The sequence below is a fragment of the Strix uralensis genome, chromosome 11 (assembly GCF_047716275.1).
Source record: "Strix uralensis isolate ZFMK-TIS-50842 chromosome 11, bStrUra1, whole genome shotgun sequence".
Classification (NCBI taxonomy): Eukaryota; Metazoa; Chordata; class Aves; order Strigiformes; family Strigidae; genus Strix; species Strix uralensis.
The window spans coordinates 20660787-20678312 of record NC_133982.1 but is presented as its reverse complement, the minus strand read 5'-3'; the positions used below and the strand labels follow the sequence as shown (position 1 = coordinate 20678312).

The 17526-nt window shown below is 41.8% G+C and overlaps 1 protein-coding gene across 1 annotated transcript in view; it reads left to right on the top strand.

Moving 5' to 3' along the window:
• The first annotated feature begins 5324 nt into the window (after positions 1 to 5324).
• The window catches only part of ADAMTSL3 (ADAMTS like 3), a 186911-nt gene continuing 174709 nt past the window's right edge, over positions 5325 to 17526 (top strand). The window contains exon 1 of the mRNA XM_074880017.1: positions 5325 to 5399. Within this exon, the coding sequence (XP_074736118.1) occupies positions 5325 to 5399 (75 nt within the window). The remainder of the gene's footprint in view (positions 5400 to 17526) is intronic.

Here is a 17526-nt window from a genome sequence, read left to right as displayed (position 1 = left end):
GACCTCAAACCAAAATTCAGTTTCTGCATGGGGCCTCGGCAGGATACTTCCAGTTTTGGTATTCATTAGACATAATCCTGATTTATGAGCCAAATGTTGTTCTGCACTGTTTCAGTGGATTTAAAATTTGTAGTTTAGCCAAACATATTTTTCCTGAGTAGTATAGACTTTTGTTATGATGAAAGAATGGCCTTCATGATCATCAGATTTGCTTAGCTGAACTTGTTTTGAGAGAATATTTATATAAAAGTGGAGTCTGCTGAAGAAGTATGTATACCTGCATTTCAGGACAAAGATAAACAGAGAAATGTGGTTTTTCTTTCAGATGTGAAGGTTTTCTATTAATGTTCACTGAGAGAGTGAAATCTGGTGGTTATCATGTGATTGAACAGAGGTTTTTGTTTACCAGACCAGATTTCATTTTCTTCAATTTTGCCCTTAGCTGTATCTTGCAGAATCTTTTTCCTCTGCTATTTCTGCCTGCGCTATTGAGTGTAAGTTGACATTTTCTGTTGCAATTGAATGTAAATCAACAAATGACAAAATATTTCATGATTGTGTTCGATAGTGAAGACACATGGTCTTAAGTCAGTATAAACCGAAGGATAAGACCATCATATTTCCAAACAGCTTCCTCATGAGAGACCATGCCAGCGGTACAGATGGACGAGATCACTCTTATGTGTTCAATGAAATAAGTGCAAATGTCCATATTTCACAATTTTATGAGCAGTAAGGGCTTAACAGCTGTCATATTTAATGTCATTTAAATGATGCATATTTTAGAGAGTAGTGAAAGAAAAGCATATATGTAATAAAAAAGCATTGCTAATAACAAGAGGCAAATACAGGAATTATGAATGTGAACTCCGAGCATTAAGAGCATCGCTGTAGTTTCCTATTCCAAAATCTTATACCAACTCTGCCAAGCTAATGTGGCATGTGTGGGAATTAGAAGACTGTGTGGTAAAAACTGCCAATAAGATGATACCTAAAGGACTTGACACTGGACTGTAATGTAGTAGGCAAAGAACAATAGTTCCTGCCTTGAAGGGTTTATAATCCATACAGACAAGACAGTAAGCAGAAGGGAAGTTAAATGTTAAATTTAAAAAGTGAAATAATTATCCTTAGAAAAGGGTGATTTCTTTTGAACTTGAATTGTCAGTTAGTTTTTGCAGAATTCCAGGGATGAAAATTAGGTGTCCAGAACCTGTAAATTTGTGGCGTTTAACTTTAGGGTGTGTATTGAAGGCGTCTGCCATGGAGCTGCAGTTGCTGTGAATTTTGAAGTTGTTGTTTTCAAACAGATCTTGCCTGGACACCTGAGTTTCATTCAGTTTTTGTTTGGCTTAGTAGAAGAGGTTATGGAGACCTCCACCAGGAGTCAAAATCTCAAAGCTTCCAGATTCACTGGAAGTCTAGAGAGAAAAGAGTAAAGTGGCAGGGGTGTGGAGAGAGGCTGAGGTGTAGGAATTAAATAAAATGGATAAGGGAGACAACAAATCAGCATTCAATGAGAATGAGCTTTGCATAGGAAAATGACCTGTTAAAAGCTGTCTGAAACTCTGTATAGTTTCCAGTAGTAGGCTGAGGCTGATTTTATGCTCCAAATACTGTTATTTCCTCAGTGCTCATCTTCCACACAAAAACGATGATTTCAATGTAATAAAAACAAAACCAGACCATGGGTGGTGGGGGAGAACAGGATTAACAACACTATGTCATTTCAGTAGCTTGGGCAAAACATATTGCCAGTTGCTATTTTACTAGGTAGGTACCACAAAGTACTTGCAATATTTCTTATAATGCTGCTGTCTGAAATCTTCCTGAGGGGTAATGCTTGCAGGTGCTTACCTCAGCTTTCTTACATGCTGTATAAATTCAGATATAGAACCTATAACCTGGGACTGAGATCACAGGAGGAATTAAGCGTGTAAGCAGTAGCCTCACTTAAGTCACTGAATCTGATGTGAGCTAGCCTATGCTACTTCCTATTACTCAACTTTTCTACTCTCAGATTTATTGCAGGAGATGAGTAAATGTTTCTAAGACTTGTGTACATGATGTTTGATTATCCTTTATGGTTAGGGATGCACAGTCAACTGGTCTGAAGCAGATGACCAGGAGCAGCATTGAAGGAAGGTATCAGAGTAAGCTGGGAGGAGAAAGTAGAGAGCACAGGCATGAGTAGCACTGGAAAAGGGAAGAGAAATGCTGACCAGCGTTCAAGTTTGGAAAATGCTATTAGAATCTCAGGGCCAAACCTTTGGATATAATCTATGGCTAATGCCAGTGGTAGGAACACAGCCAGAACTGTTTTGTCTAAATATGCCTATCTGGCAAAGAAATTAATAGCCCACTCTGCAGGTTTTGCTTTGGGGACCCAGGGGACTGCCTCACTATTGAGGGTAAATAATTTTGAGAAGTGATATTCTAAATAGGAATGGTGCAAACATTCCTAAGTAGATGGCAAGTCTTGAAGGTCAGCTTCCTCCTGTGGTTGTGAACATCTTTTTGTTTTCTTGTAGCACTACCGAGCCATAGTTTTGGGACAGGAAAATTGATTTTCTGCATCAGTTGATCTAATGGCTAAATTCTGGCTTTAAAATCGCTTGTGATCAAGTCTGAAGTATATGCTGACTTGCACTGGAATATCTTTTTTGAAGATAAAATTGCAGGGGCATAACTGAAGTCATAGTTAAAGGACTATGGGGTTGTCTGAGTAACTGTAGCAACTGAAATAGATGGAAAGCAAAGCTTTCCAGAAAGCTGATATACTTTAGGCTGACCAGCATTAGAAAAGGATCGGGTCCTTAGCAGTACTCTTGCTGTTCCACAGCCCAGTATCATGGTAATGTGCGGCCTGGAAAGAGCAGCTTGCCTCAGCTGTCGGGGCGAACCTGCAGGCAGAGCAGCCTCGGCAGAGCAGCCTCAGCCTCACAGCGGCGCGGAGGCGGCAGCGCAGGCAGCTCCCCCCGGGGCCGCTCCTGCCTGGGCCCGGCTCCTCTCCCAGGCTAGTTTCAGCAGAGGGCACTCTGTTCCTAACGATGGAGGAGGCGCTTTCCCGTGCTGGGGAGAAACCTAAACGGATTGGAAAAGTTTCCAGTGCAACATATTTGAACAAACTCTTCATCGGTTATGTTTAGTTCACTGGAGCATATTTTTAACTTCAGTGGCAGGGATAATAGCCCTTTTTCTACGTGCTGCTTTTAGCGGACTCGACGAAAGCTTGGGACACCCGTGGGAGCCGTGGCGCAAAGGTAGAGGATTCAGGGTTGCTGCCTAGCAGCCCCAGGCTCGGAGGGAGGACGAGAGCAAAGCTGTCGTGTGAGACACGCTCGTCAGATTTACAGTGGGAGACCTAAAAATATCGCGGAGGGCAGCATGATTAAAGACCCCCCGGCTGCGTGAGCAGATCTGCAGCTGTACTGCGGGAGTTACTTGGAGATGAGACGCCGGCCGGTTGTGGGTTTGGAAGCTGCTTTGCATCAGATTTGGGAGCTGACTTCACGGTAGCTTTTGCCCCTCGGGGGAAGGCGAACCCCTCGGTCCGGGGCCGCCCGGGGTCTCGGCCGCCGACCCCGGAGCGCCGCCAGTGCCTCGGCAGTCGGGCCCCCTTGGCCGGCCGCCCGCCTGCGCTGGCCGCGGGGGGGCGAGGGGGGGCCGAGCCGCGGCGGCGGAGCGGGCGCCGGGCCGCGGCCCCGCGCCGCAGGTGGAGGCGCCCGGCCGCCTCTCGCCGGGGCCGGGCTGCGGCGGGCGGGCGGGGGCGGCCGGCTGCCAGCAGCCTGTAGGACCTTGGCTAACGTGCGGCGGTGGGCTGGAGCCTGGCGTGAGGGAGGGGCCGCCGCTCGCGATGCAGGATGCTGTATCCCCGGTGCCGTGACAGGCGAGGCTCTCCCCTGCCCTGCCAGCGGGAAGGAGGCGCCGGCGGAGCCGGACCCGCTCCCCGCCTCCCGCCCGGCCCCGGCCCCGCTGCGCGCTCCCCGCCGAGCCGGGCGCCGCACCAGGTGGGTGAGGGGGCAGCCCCCGGGCTGGCCCTGCGGCCCCGGCAGCCTCCCCGCCCCGCTCCCCCGAGCGGGTCCCCGCGGGGAGGCGGGCGGCGGGCCGGGACCCCGGGCGGGTTCAGCGGGGGCGGGCGGGGGTCGTCCGGGAGGAGTCTCCGAGGGGGCACGGCGGCGGGGGCTGCGGGCAGAGCCCTGCCTTGGGGAGCCCGGGACCCGCACCTGTGAAGTACCGTGGCGCTCGGCAGTGCCCGGCGGGGGGGGCAGAGGGAACCTTCCCTCTCTTATTGCCATGGCTGATTGAAACTCCTGAATGACAGAAACGTCCAGGAGTGCTGAAGGTTTTGGCAGGAAGGGGAACTCTTAAATCTTTCTGGACGGAGGGAATAAGCCACTTATTTCTGTAAGGAATCTTTATTATGTTTAGTTGACAGGTGCAAGAACTGTTGGATAGACGGTTTTCCTCTGGGATATCTGACCTTTTAGAAGGGAGCACTTTCTTGAAGGAGAGATCTGCATTCACTGTGGGGCTTCGCAGAGTAGTGGGGTGGTGGCTGGGGGGAGGGGAGGGGGGGAGGGCTGGTTGTGTTTGTGTGCGTGTGTATTAGGGGTGTGTGGAACTTGTACTATTTTGAGATCATTGTAGTAATGAATAGTCTGAAGCAGAAAGATGCATTGACACCAGGAATTAAGAGAATTAGCAGCATTATTGCATGATTTTTTTCTTGCTGGCCATTTTAAATTGAAGGTTTTGCTAAAAGTGACTGACATTTTCATATTGGCCCTGTAATGCTAATGATGATGGATTTTTTTTTCTTTTTTTCCCTGCCCTGATTGCTTGGTCTCTGAGCTGTTATGATCAGAGCTTTCAAAGGCAGTGCAAATGCCTGCGGAAGTCCCAGGGCTGGGCTCTCATCTTTGAGTGGGTGAAAGGCTGGAACAGTACATCAGAAATCCTATGCGCCTTGGATTTTACCTTCCAGAGATCAAGATGGGAGGCGTTCCCAATTTCATAAATTCTTCTACATGCAGGAGATAATCAGACTTGCCCACTATTGCCAGTGTCCCTAAACATTTCTTTTTCCCCCCTGTCTGTTCCCTAATTGGAACGACCTCACCCTGCAGGCTGTGCTCATGGCATGCACTGCTCCTCTGCTCCTCTGGCCAGCACAAAACTCTGGTGTTTGCATTGCATTTCTTCCAAAGGCCGGTTCCATGCCTTTGCCCAGTTTGCTTTAGTCATTGAAATTCTGGCGGAGCCCACTTGATTTTGTTTGTAACTTGAAACAATTTCTCTCAGCAGAGCCCCAAGGCACGAGGATGGCCAGCCCTAAAGCCGCAGGGCTCTCCTGGGAGATCACTTGGCTTGCTATCGCTATCTGTGCTCACCTACAGGTAGGTAATGAACTTGTTGCTGTTGTCATGCCTGGTCCTTTATCGCATGATTTTGCTGCACAGTTTGAATTACTGTTTTTTTTAAACAAAGCTGCTGAAGGAACTGCACTGTAAATAAAAGGCTCCCAATGAGAAAGTTTTCCGTTCACTGAACTGAATTTCAAAGATATCCATGTGGGAAATGAATACTCTCTCTCTTCCTAGTAATATTGTACCCGACTTTACTATATGGGGACCAAAGGGAGATCTTGCCAGATGTGTAATGCCATGGGTCTTTCTAGGCAGTACAGCTGCTCTTTGCCCCCAGGAGGTCTATCACCTGATAAACGTTAAGATACTGTAAGTGACAAGGGTTATATAAATACCTGGGCGGAAACATCTAAAGCACTTGGAAGTCAGTGTTGGGGGGGAAGGGAGCAAAAGGAAAGGTGGTCCAAAAAGGTCTTTGCCTCAAGTGTTCAATGAGTACAGGAACCATGGAGGAAAACCATAACTGCCAACTGATCTATTGCCTGACACATGAGCCTAATCAGTTCCAAGAAGTGAGTATTTCAAGAAATATGGTGTGCTGGCATGCAGCAGAGATGTTGTTATAGTATGTCATTCTTTATACTGATAGTTCCCACAGCACAGAACGTTTCAAGGATTCTTCAGTCTTAAATACACCCAAATCCAGAACTCCTTAGAAGAGGACAGCTAAATAAACTGAAAAATATTTTTTGGAATAAATAGCGTCATTTTTTGAAGTACTGTAGTAGTTTTTGTTTGTACTATTGCTATGCTGAGAAATGGTGGTTTCAGACTGGAGCCTGGTGTGCTGGGCATTATATAAACATACATCCTGAAGAATTTTGAATTGAAGGATAATACAGCAGGCAAAAGTAAATTCAGAAGGAGTATGAAGAACTGAGGAGACTGTGCTAGACAGCTGAGTAAGCTGTGATCCATTTAGAGTGGACTTTGGGGTTTGAGGTAATGGGAATGGGACTCCAACCCATCCTCAGTAGCACTGTGGAGTGCACTGTGCTGCGAGTCATTTGGCAGCTGCTCTTGATGAACACCTCTTGTATGTGTATTACTGCAGCTATTCGTGAAAGTACACTGGTTACTTGAGTAAAGGACTCGCCGTTAATAGATTTGTATTAATTGTGCAGTGAAACGTAGTTCATTCAGCGCATGTCCAAGCAGATAGGGCAACAGTGGGATCTTCTGCTTTTTGCTTGCATATTTTTTATCCAAGAAGAAAAATGTTACTGATATGCCGTGCCTGTTCAGCTTGTATTTCTGTGCGCGAGCAGTTGAGTGATGCTGTATTAACGTGCTCTGCAAAACACTCGGAAATGGTATGTAAAGCTCACTTCATAGTTCTGTTCAAGATGAGAATAGAAGTTCAGAGAAGGGAAATGTCAACTTCATGTTTGGGCCTTTTAGTTATCAGGAGGCTTTTTTTTTTACAGTATTTCTGTTGTATTTTTTCTTTCATGTTTTTCTTATTGTAGAACTGGAACCAGTAGTGGCATAGTTTCCTCTTCTCCACGAATGGTTTGGCACAGCTTCACTTGTCTCTTTATAATAAAAACAACCCAAACACATTGTAGTAATCAATAGGCTATTGTGAGTAGCTTTATGAACATTTCAATCCAGGTCAAAGATTTTGGTCTTGATTGTCCTTTAAACTATTCTAATCTATTTGGCATAGTTGAGTCATTAGCACTTAACCCCAATCTTGTAAGGAGGCCCTTCTGCTCCTAAGTTTTTGGTATTTTATCACAATTTTAGGCACATTAAAGATATTTTATATTATTTAACATAACATTTTTGGTATCCAATAACCATTAATTCTTTAATTGGTTGCTTGGGGCCATACTATATGGACCACACACAGTCATTCTACCCTAATACTGTACTATAGCTTCCACTTGTGTTGTTTTTGGCTATTAAAGTGCTTATGTCTGGAGCTAATCAATTAGAAACAATTGGATGCTGGGCAAGGTCACAAGTCTATGTCATGTCACTTATGTGCAATTGATTAATTTCATCCTGCTTGAGGCAGGTATAGAATAAAATAATGACCATTTTAAAAGAATGTGGTGGAAATGTGGTATGAATGTAACGCAAAGAAAACTTTAACATGAGAAGTTGTGAAAAAGCGGTAGCTGTTGCTGAGGAGAAATGAAAGTTAACTTTGGTTATAGGAGCCCTTGCTGATTCTTCATAGCGTGGTAACAAGCACAGCATGGTGCTTAGCTGGGCTCCAAACTGAACTCTGCCCTTACAGATATGCAGTGTCTCAAGTTTGACAAAATTATTTTCTCAAGGGCAGATTAGTAGCTATACTAGTAAATTAGATTTCATAGGATAACTCAGTGAATAGTTTACCACTGAGCATTGCTGAGCTGTCTGTTCATTAGATCTGCTCTGTGACCAAGACCAGTGGCATAAATGACTCAGGAGGAGGTCACTTATGGGCTAGCCTTGGCTGGGTTCTTTTGCAGACATAGAGCCTGCTTTTTCTGATACATGCCAATATAAATGAAACGAGTGGAACTGCATTAGTCTAAAGCCAGTGGTAATCCAAGCAAATGATGTCTGAATGTTTTTTCTTAAAAACAATCAAAAAAACTCCACCACCAAATGATTGCAGCAACATTGAATAATTCATTGTTTCTAGAGATGTAAATGGTGAATCTATCCAAAGATGTTACTGTATTTCACAGCATTGATATCGGTGTATTGGTGAACATTAACTATATCCTTGGCCTTGAATGTAACTATTCATGTGTGTTTATTGCTAAATATGGTGTAAAAAGCTCCTCATGTTTCTCACATGGTAGCAGGTGAGCTATCAATACTACAGATTTTAGGAAATGGCTAAGCCAATAAACAAAATAGGAGTATCAAACTCCAATTTTGCTGTTTTTAAGTGATCTCTTGAGTACATATGGCTTCATACTGGTAACTGAAAAGGCAGGATGCTCAGCCTGGTAACCAACTCTTTCTTAACCTTGTGATAACATTTTATTACAATATTCACCTATAGGCTGTTATGTTTGTTATGAAATGTATGTAAGAATGTATATCTGTGTATTCTCATAATGGATTAATGACAACAAGAAATGATGGCTAGCAGATTCACATAGACAAGTAAATATCATCAAGAATTTTACATGTCATTAATTTTAGATTTATTCTCTGGTATGTTGTTTTCAAATCGGGAATATGCTGATGTTTTCTTAGGTTCCTACAGTCCAAATTAAATGTTTCGCCTCCAAGGACCACGGGGTTGCTAATGTCTGAGAATAAGAGCAAAGACACCACGTCTGGTTGTTTAAGAAGCATTAGCTCTGAGTTTCTATGGAAGAGAAAGTTTCATAGGTCACATATTCATTGAATAAACTGTTGGTTGCTCCCATGATTTATGCTTCTGCAATCCCTGCCTGCATTATGTTTTTTTCTAACGATCTGTGATATTTTGGATATAGAGGATATACATGCTGAAAACATTATCTTATTCAAAATGATTCTGCCATAACCAATCTGCCAAAAACTACCAACATAGTAAATGTCTTTAAGGTTGAGTTTTGCAAGGCCAAAAATCTGATGTCCATTATATGACATAGTGGACTTGGAGACCATCTTTGTGGAAAACCTTTGGAATATTGTTTTACAGTCACTGAATGTATTGCACACCAATGTTCAGAAAATAGATTATGATCTACAGGCCATATAATAGTAAGGACTTTTAAATCCCCAGTAACTTTAATCAAAAATATCAGGATGAGATTTGCAAGTCCAGAGTTAAGTCTGAAGCAGTTTCCCTTTTTTGTAGGCAGGTTGCAATTCTGCACCCATCTGGAGTTTTGCCATCAGCCTCAATAGGCCTGTGGTTTATTCTTAGTTTGAAGATTGAAATGCCTCTACTATAGACAAATAACACTTTTGAGACTCTGTAGAAGTGTTCTGACTTAAAATATTCATTGTTATTGACAAGGTTGTAACTCAGTGACAGCATTACCAGAAAACTGATGTAAGTTTCTGAACTTGCTTTGAATTTATGACTAATAATGATTGCTCAGCCAGTGCTCATAGGATCTGAACTGCTGTTACCCCCAATTTACAATCCAAGAGAGTAGAATTGCCAGAAAAATTGTGATGAATCTGCCTTGTGACTTGAGACACAAACTATGTATGAATACTTTTTTTAAAAATGCACTTAAAAACTGTCAACTATGGGAGATGACCAAGAGTGCAGATGATATTAGTGAAGGCAGCCTTTTACTATCTCATTTATTTGTTTTCATTTTCTCAGTAAATATTTTTATCATAGTGATTATGAATGATGCTTGCAGGGATACAACTCAGAAAATCAAGCTTTGATTATTCAGCTAAAGCATGGTCCAATGCAGCAAAAGTGGTTTAATCCAGCTAGATTTTGAATTCTGTGTCTGTGTCTTCAGATGTGGATATCAGTGCTCACTGTGATGATAATTTCTGATGAAGTTACAGAGATGAGCAGAGATTCTCAAGTCAGTTGTGCGTAGAGCTGCAAATTGCTGGTTCCGAAACTACATATCCAAGAGTTGAATGCTTTTAGAGAAGCCTCAAGTGTAGGAATAATCTCTCACAACAGCCAGTGGCTTCTAATTTGTCTTGAAAAAGTAGTGAAGGAATGAAGGAATAGCTCTAAGATGATCTTTGGTTTTAGCAGATACTTGAACGCTTAGTCATTGATAATTACTCATTCAGGTCTGCTTGGTGCAGCTGGATCCTTCATATTCCTTACCAAATTGGGGCATAAACAGCACTGAGGTGGCAGTTTTGCACAGTACACCAAATTCCATTCCTGCCTTTGCATCACAGAAAATATACATGATATTAAAGCCCTTTTACTGTTTGTTCAGCAACTGCGATTTGGCCATCCAAAATAATGAGTTTTGCTTCAAAAGAATATATATTTAAAAATACGAGTCCTTTTAATTTGCTTTTACTTTTAGAACCTGTAGGGTTCACATATTTATGTCTTTATCTGCAATTTTTGGGCTTGAAGCTTTTCTTAAAGTCATTCTCCATGCTCACCTGCATCCAGGAGCTGAGGTTTAAGTAAACACCAAATACAATGTGACTTGCAATGAAGTAGTAAAAGATATTAATTTTGGTGATAGTGGGAGCAGATTTATAAATGTGCCTCTATACTTGTTTGTGATGTAAGATTATGAAAGAAATTGTTGGGCTTGAGTTATACCATACTGTGCGAATGTTGTACTTTACTGTTAAGTCAGTGTGTTACGATTTTATATAGTTGATAATACTGATGATAAAGTCTTGTTATGCAAAATCTCTGTAAAACAGAGAGAGTTTGTGCATGGTGAAAGAATGGGTTTGTTTTTGAAGTACAGTTTGCTAGTGAGCACAACATTCCAGAAAGGACATTGGTTATAGCCATGGCAACTCTGGAGAGACATCTAAGACCCACATAGGAACTGTATAGTGCTGCAGTTCTCATATGCCCTCTGCACTTTATTGTCATGGATAGATAAATAATTCCTTTAGGTTTTGAAAGCATACATATAACTTTATTTCCCATAAAAGGAGAACTTTTCTTGATACTAGCTGAAGTCTGTAGACTGTCAAGTGCTCTTGAATTTAGGGGCCATATTTTCAAAATGGCCTCACTCCATCTTCTAGGAGGAAGTACAGTTCTACAAATTCACCTTTTAATGACCATCAGCTACACAAGGGTGCTAAACTTAATGCAGATATAGTAGCATTTTCAGAAGGGTCTGTGTGATGTGAAGCCTTTCTTTTGATGACTTTCGTTAAGACTTGAGACGTAAGTTAAACACAAATACTGTTAAGTATTTAACTGTATTGGTAGGTGCTTAGCTGGATTTCTCAAAACAAGTAACAAGGTAAATTTCAATTAATCCAGTGGGAATCAGGCATTAGGTGCCTCAGGCAGTTCCAAAAGTCTGGCTAAGCATTCGTCATCATTTATCAGATTAAACCAAAACTTTCAGCCTTAAAACTCCTTTGAAATAATAGGTTTCTGGTGTGTAAATTCTGATACCTGGGTGTGTGGATCACAGAATGGTTTGGGTTGGAAGGGATCACCTAGTTCCAACCCCCCTGCCATGGGCAGGGACACCTTCCACTAGCCCAGGTTGCTCAAAGCCCTGTCCAGCCTGGCCTCGAACCCTGCCAGGGAGGGGGCAGCCACAGCTTCTCTGAGCAACATGTGCCAGTGTCTCACCGCCCTCACAGTAAAGAATTTCTTCCTTATAGCTAATCTGAATCTACGCTTTCAGCTTAAAACTGTTACCCCTCATCCTATCCCTACACCCTCTGAGCAAGAGTCCCTCCCCATCTTTCCTGTAGCCCCTTTAAGTACTGGGAGGTCGCTATAAGGTCTCCCCGGAGCCTTCTCTTCTCCAGGCTGAACACCCCCAACTCTCTCAGCCTGTCCTCACAGGGGAGATGCTCCAGCCCCCTGATCATCTTTGTGGCCGCCTCTGGACCCGCTCGATCGGGTCTGTGTCCTTCTGATATTGGGGCCTCCAGAGCTGGACACAGCACTGCAGGTGGGGTCTCATGAGAGCAGAGTAGAGGGGGAGAATCACCTCCCTCGACCTGCTGGTCACACTTCTCTTGATGAAACCCAGGATATGATTGATATATATTTGATAATACTTGAGAAGTGCAAGTACAATCATCATGTGTTTATAAAGGGAGGGCAGTTTTTAAAAACTTGGCCTAATATATCCCTTCCAGACAGCATATTACATAAATTGTTTAGGAACAATGTTATTTCTGTTTCTAATTTTATTTTTATTAGATTTAACATCATTATGGAGAGAAAATGAAAACAGTATTCTCAGTCTGTTTTGAGAAATGTGGTTTCCAAGAATTGTCAGTTTGTCATGCTTCTGGATGCACTAGAAACACAGTGAATGCAAGTCAGCTCAACTAAATTGTGAAACAATATTAAAAATGCATTTACGATTGCAATTACTAGATTGTTGTTGTATGTTAACTGTTGTCATTTGTGTCACGGTGGGAGGTCGCAACTGGTTAATGATGCTGTTTCGTAGCATTAAATAAGTGGAGCATTTGTTTATATGTGGAAACATGTATTTCTGCATTTATGTAATGTTTTTTCTGTCATCAGGTGCTTTGCCAAAACTTGAAGTTGCTTAAAATTTATAGGATACAGTCTCTTGTCAGTGCATGCAAGCAGAACAGGGTATCGTTTATAGTGTGTATATGTGAAAGAACCTGTAGAGGCTCACTCTATAGTAAATGCAGACGTAAAGAAGACAGTTTTAGCTGCCTGATCTATTGCCTTTTAGTATCATAGAAGTAAGATGACATGGGCACACCTGCACTGCCGCAGAATGCGAAGAGTAAGGTATTGTGTTCTCTCAAGCGCTGTTTGGCAGTAAATGTTTCCTGGCCTGCACCTTGCAGAAGCTCTGAGAAGGCTGCAGAAACTGGCTTTATTTCCAGCTGGCTGATTCAGCAAGAAATAAGCTAGCTCCAAAAAAATACCCCCTTTTGTTGCAATTTTCCTGCTTCTATATGTGGCTGCTCCAGGTCATCTGCTGGCATGGCGAAATGTGAAAGGGCAATGCAAGTACTGGTTCCGATACATTCAGATTTGCCTCTTCTGGTGGGAGTTTTCCTTGCTGGTTTCCCAGCTACTGCAGCCTCTTGTTGGTGTAGCAGTGGTGTGGAAGCAGAAGGCTAAAAAAGCTCAGTGCTCTCTGTGGACGTATAACGTGAAATATGCTAAAATATGATTTGGCTTCCTCTCTTGAGAGTCTCCTTTTATTAGATGTTTTCAAGGTCTCATTACTCATTTGGTGTTTTGTTTTCTTGAGTCTCCAAATAGTTTTAAACTGTTCCCTGGTTGACTAACATGGATGTTGGCTGAAAAAAACAATAGCGTAGTAGTGTCTTGAGTATTGCCTGCTTCACAGATGATGTTCTAGTTGGAAACTGCCAGGTACATCCACCATATTACCGATTTGTTCAGCTGATCTCATCAACACTTTTGTCAGAAAGCAGAAGAGGGAATACATCTATCACTGGAGAGATGTGTTGTGTGTGCTGTATGCTATGTAGGGATTTTACTAATGCCACTAACTGATAAGATTGCTTAACAGGCTCTGTTTTTGTGGCCTGATTTTATAACTTTAAAAGTATAAGGTGCTTTATGTGACTAACCATTACACTTTTCCTCTAGATCGGTGATTCTCGGGTAAGTCTTTTCATGGAACAGCCAGCTTGGAGCTTAGCAGCAGTTAACAATAAAAATTGAATGGTAGGAAATGCTATGAAGGGAAGGTGTAAAACAAAGAGTATCGTCTTTTCACTGTATGAATTCCTGGTTTGCCCACACTTGAATATTGTATACAGTTCTGATCCCTTTATGAATGGGGTGGAAAGGCTAGACAGGAATCAGCTGGCAACTTGCTTCTTCCAGCATAAGAACTGAGTGCCATTAAATAAAACTACTAGGAGACAGATTCAAAACAATGAAAGATGGTTGTCCTCTGTGTAATGATCTTTGGCACTCCTTGCCCTAGTGGGGTGGTTTGTTTTTTTTTTTTTTTGGAGTAGAAGGTTACATGGATTTCAGGGGAGACAGGATGAGTACTGGGAAGATCTACTAAATACTGCTATATAAACAAGCCACAGCAGGCGAAGAAAAGTAGGTGAGTCCAGGGAAGTACTGGACATACTTGCTCCGGACATGCTCTTTGGGTGTCCAGTTACGGCTGCTGTTGGAAGCTGATGGGCTGGATGGATCCTTGGTCTGAACCTGTTCAGCTGTTCTTATATTATTTTGGTGTTCCCTGGAGCTACATTTGGGGATTTTTGAACCAATCCTAGACTTACTGTCGCTTATGACTCATTTAAAAACTAACAAAGAAATATATTCTCCAGACTCCAGGTGTGACTGGAACTATGTTCTGGACGCATAAGAACTTGCTCAAAACCTACATACGTGCCTACATTCTGAGCTTCTTTGTGTCTGCCTGGAATATTTTTTATTTTTATGTTGTTGTTATATTTTTTCTTTACAAATATTTTTATTATGCTTCTGGCGCGTTTTCAAATTTTAAAGTTTTGGAATGATTTTTAAAGTATGCAAGGAAGTTTGGGTCATCTTAATTGCTGGAGTAGTTTCTTGTTTTTAAACAAACACTAGTATTTCCGTGAGCAAGGTAAGTAGAGAAATGACTCCTGATATTTTACTAAATAAGGCTTGGCTTAAGTTCTACTTTAATTATGTGGTCAGTCCTTCTGTAAGACACAAATATTCCAGACATTTTCTGTGCATGAGTGAGCACTTGCCTTCACCCCAGTGTGAAACTGCGCACCCAAATGCTTTTCCCATTTCCTCTTCCTACCTCTGTCAGTTAATTTTAGAACACAATAGGTTGGTTAAAACTATAAGTAAACCTCCAGAATGCCATCTTAACGTATGGGTTTTTACTGTGCAGTTGTTTATCTTCTGCTAAAAGGAAACTATAAATGTATTTTTAATGCCAGGAGCTGGGCTTAAAATGCCATTACTTATCCGGTGGGAATACATTTGAAAATTAGTAAGCAATTAGATCAGGAGGCAAATACATTTTACTTGATGTTGCAAGTCTCCTGAGCCTTTCAAATATCCTGTTAGTATCACCTGTTCTTAACTTGCAACCTTTTAAATCTTTACCTAATCTTAAACAGCAGTGTTACTTTGAAAGGGAAAATTTTCTGTGTATTTTAAATTTTTATTTATGAGCTGAATTTTATTTTTTTTAAAAAAACTTTCATGGTTTCTCCAAAGGCAACAGAGATGTACTGGAAACACTAAGCTTTTCTTGGAGAAAATTTCTTCCTGTAGATAACCATCTTGAGAAAGGCCTTAGCTGGGATAACAGAACATGTGGGTCGTGTTCTGATCTTTTGAACTTGCTTGAATTATGTCCTTAGCAAGCACCAATGATGTATTTGTTGATAATTGCTTATTTTTCTTGCTGAATTTAGACCTCTGAGCCATCTGTCATATGTCACATAGAAGCCACTATTTAGATATGGGGAAGATGTAGGAACTGTAGACTTTCTTTTTTGTTATTTCAAATGTTAAGGCCAGTTCTTGAGAACACTGAAGAAAAGACCTCGTCCTCTTCAACTGTACTGTAGGAGTGTTCCATCATTCCTTGTCTGCCAAAAGTTCACATTGAATCAGTGGTAGTATGAGGACTCTAAGCCTAGGCCCTATAAAACCTCAGTCCTGAAAAAGATCCAGGCTGGGGAGCCCCGTGGACTTCATTAGGTTGCTGTGCCACAAGTGAGACCTTATTTTGTAAAATTCAGGCTTTCTACTTCAGCAGTGCAACATTCTGCACTTGAGTAACAGTGCCAGTGAAGTCTGCAGGCATTTGGCCTGAGACATCAGGGGGGGTTTTTCTTGAGTAAGACCTGCCCATAGGAAGCAAACTGAAGCTGAATTTCATTAGTGCTAACTAGTTGGTTATCGTATTTCCTGTTGTGTGGTGTGAATCATTTCATCTCTTCTTCATGTAACAGCTAAGGACAGATGGCATTTAAAGCTCTGTCTGCAGCTGTTAGTTTTCTTGAAAATTGGCTGTATTTATCCCTCTGGAAAAAAAGCAGAGATAATAAAAAAGATAATTTGCCTGTTGCTTGTAAACCTTGCAAAATCTGAAGTGATTTCCATTTTTTCACATGTCACTTTTTTATTGTGTGTCATTGAAGACCATTTTATCAGGTGTTCCAGACCATCCCTGTTGGCAGGAATTTCTCTGAACTACTGCAGAGGGAAACATCAAAACCAGTCCTTAGAGCATGTATGCTATTTTTCAGGAGAACTGAAGCAGAACATGGAAATTCACTTTTTAAAAATCGATGTGACTTTTTGCCAGATTTACTATATTCAGAAGATTCCTTTGAACCTTTTAAGGGGTTGCACTCTCCATTGCACGGTGCAGTTCTGCTAATGAAAATAGAGGGAAACACAAGCACACCATAAATAAGGAAGATATAGAGAGTTGATTTCTACATGTAGCATTTTGTCTGTGCATATGAAAATTGACATCATGGTGTTGGAATGTTGACCGTGTTTTGCATTTTGCTAGCTGCTCTTACTGGAAAGCATGTGTTTCAAAGGGAGTTTTCAATTTTTATAAGTTTTTGCCTCCATAATAGCCCAGTCTTATTTTGAATGTAGACTTCAGCTATGAATAAAATTTAACTCATGAAGTAAGAGATTCCTCTGGCACAAAATGTGAATGAATTCTGCAAACATTAACCAGTCATGTGCATGTCTGGATCAGAATAGTCAAAGCCAACCTTTAGGTTCCACTGTTACCACTCAACATTGTCTTGCTCTGTTCAAGAATGCCTTACTCTGAGAGTAAGGATACTGAGTTCTGAGGAACTCCTCTCAGGGAAAGCTGCATTAAGTGTGGGGAAAGCCTAGCTGGCTGCACAAACCCAACCCTTTGTGGGAAATTTTCACTAATGTGCTTTCTTAGCTCCACATGGGTCTGTGAAAGAATGGAGCTGAGAAGAAGAAAACAGACTAGCAGCAATGAAAAAGTGGCACTAGGCCTTCATCTTGAGAGGAATCATCCAGATAAAATTGGCAAAATTCAATTAGATTATTTTTCAGTAATGGGCTGGCCTCTCTCTTCAACCTTCATGATCCAACTCATTTTCCCAGAGTTTCAGGGTTATATACTCTGTAGAAAGTTGGCAACCCAGGTTTCCCATGTCATCGACTCTATCCAGTCTCCTGAGAGAAGAGTTTTCTGCTACAACATCCTTGCACCTGCTAGTTCTTCCCCAGCTCTTCTCAAAATCAGACCACTCTGAACCCCTTCATGAAATTATTCCATGCTACTTAAGCAGTTTACTAATTTTTATAATAATGTAGTGATACGAGGCAGGTCCAGTTCCATTAACCTGTCTTTGTGATAAAGCACCCAAATTCTTGGTGATATTTTTGGTGTCTAAGGTTGATGTGTTTGGAAGAGTTAGACATCTGTATTATTCTGAAAAATTACATCTGCATCTTCAAGTTAAATCAAAAGTATCTAGTACCTGTCAAGGT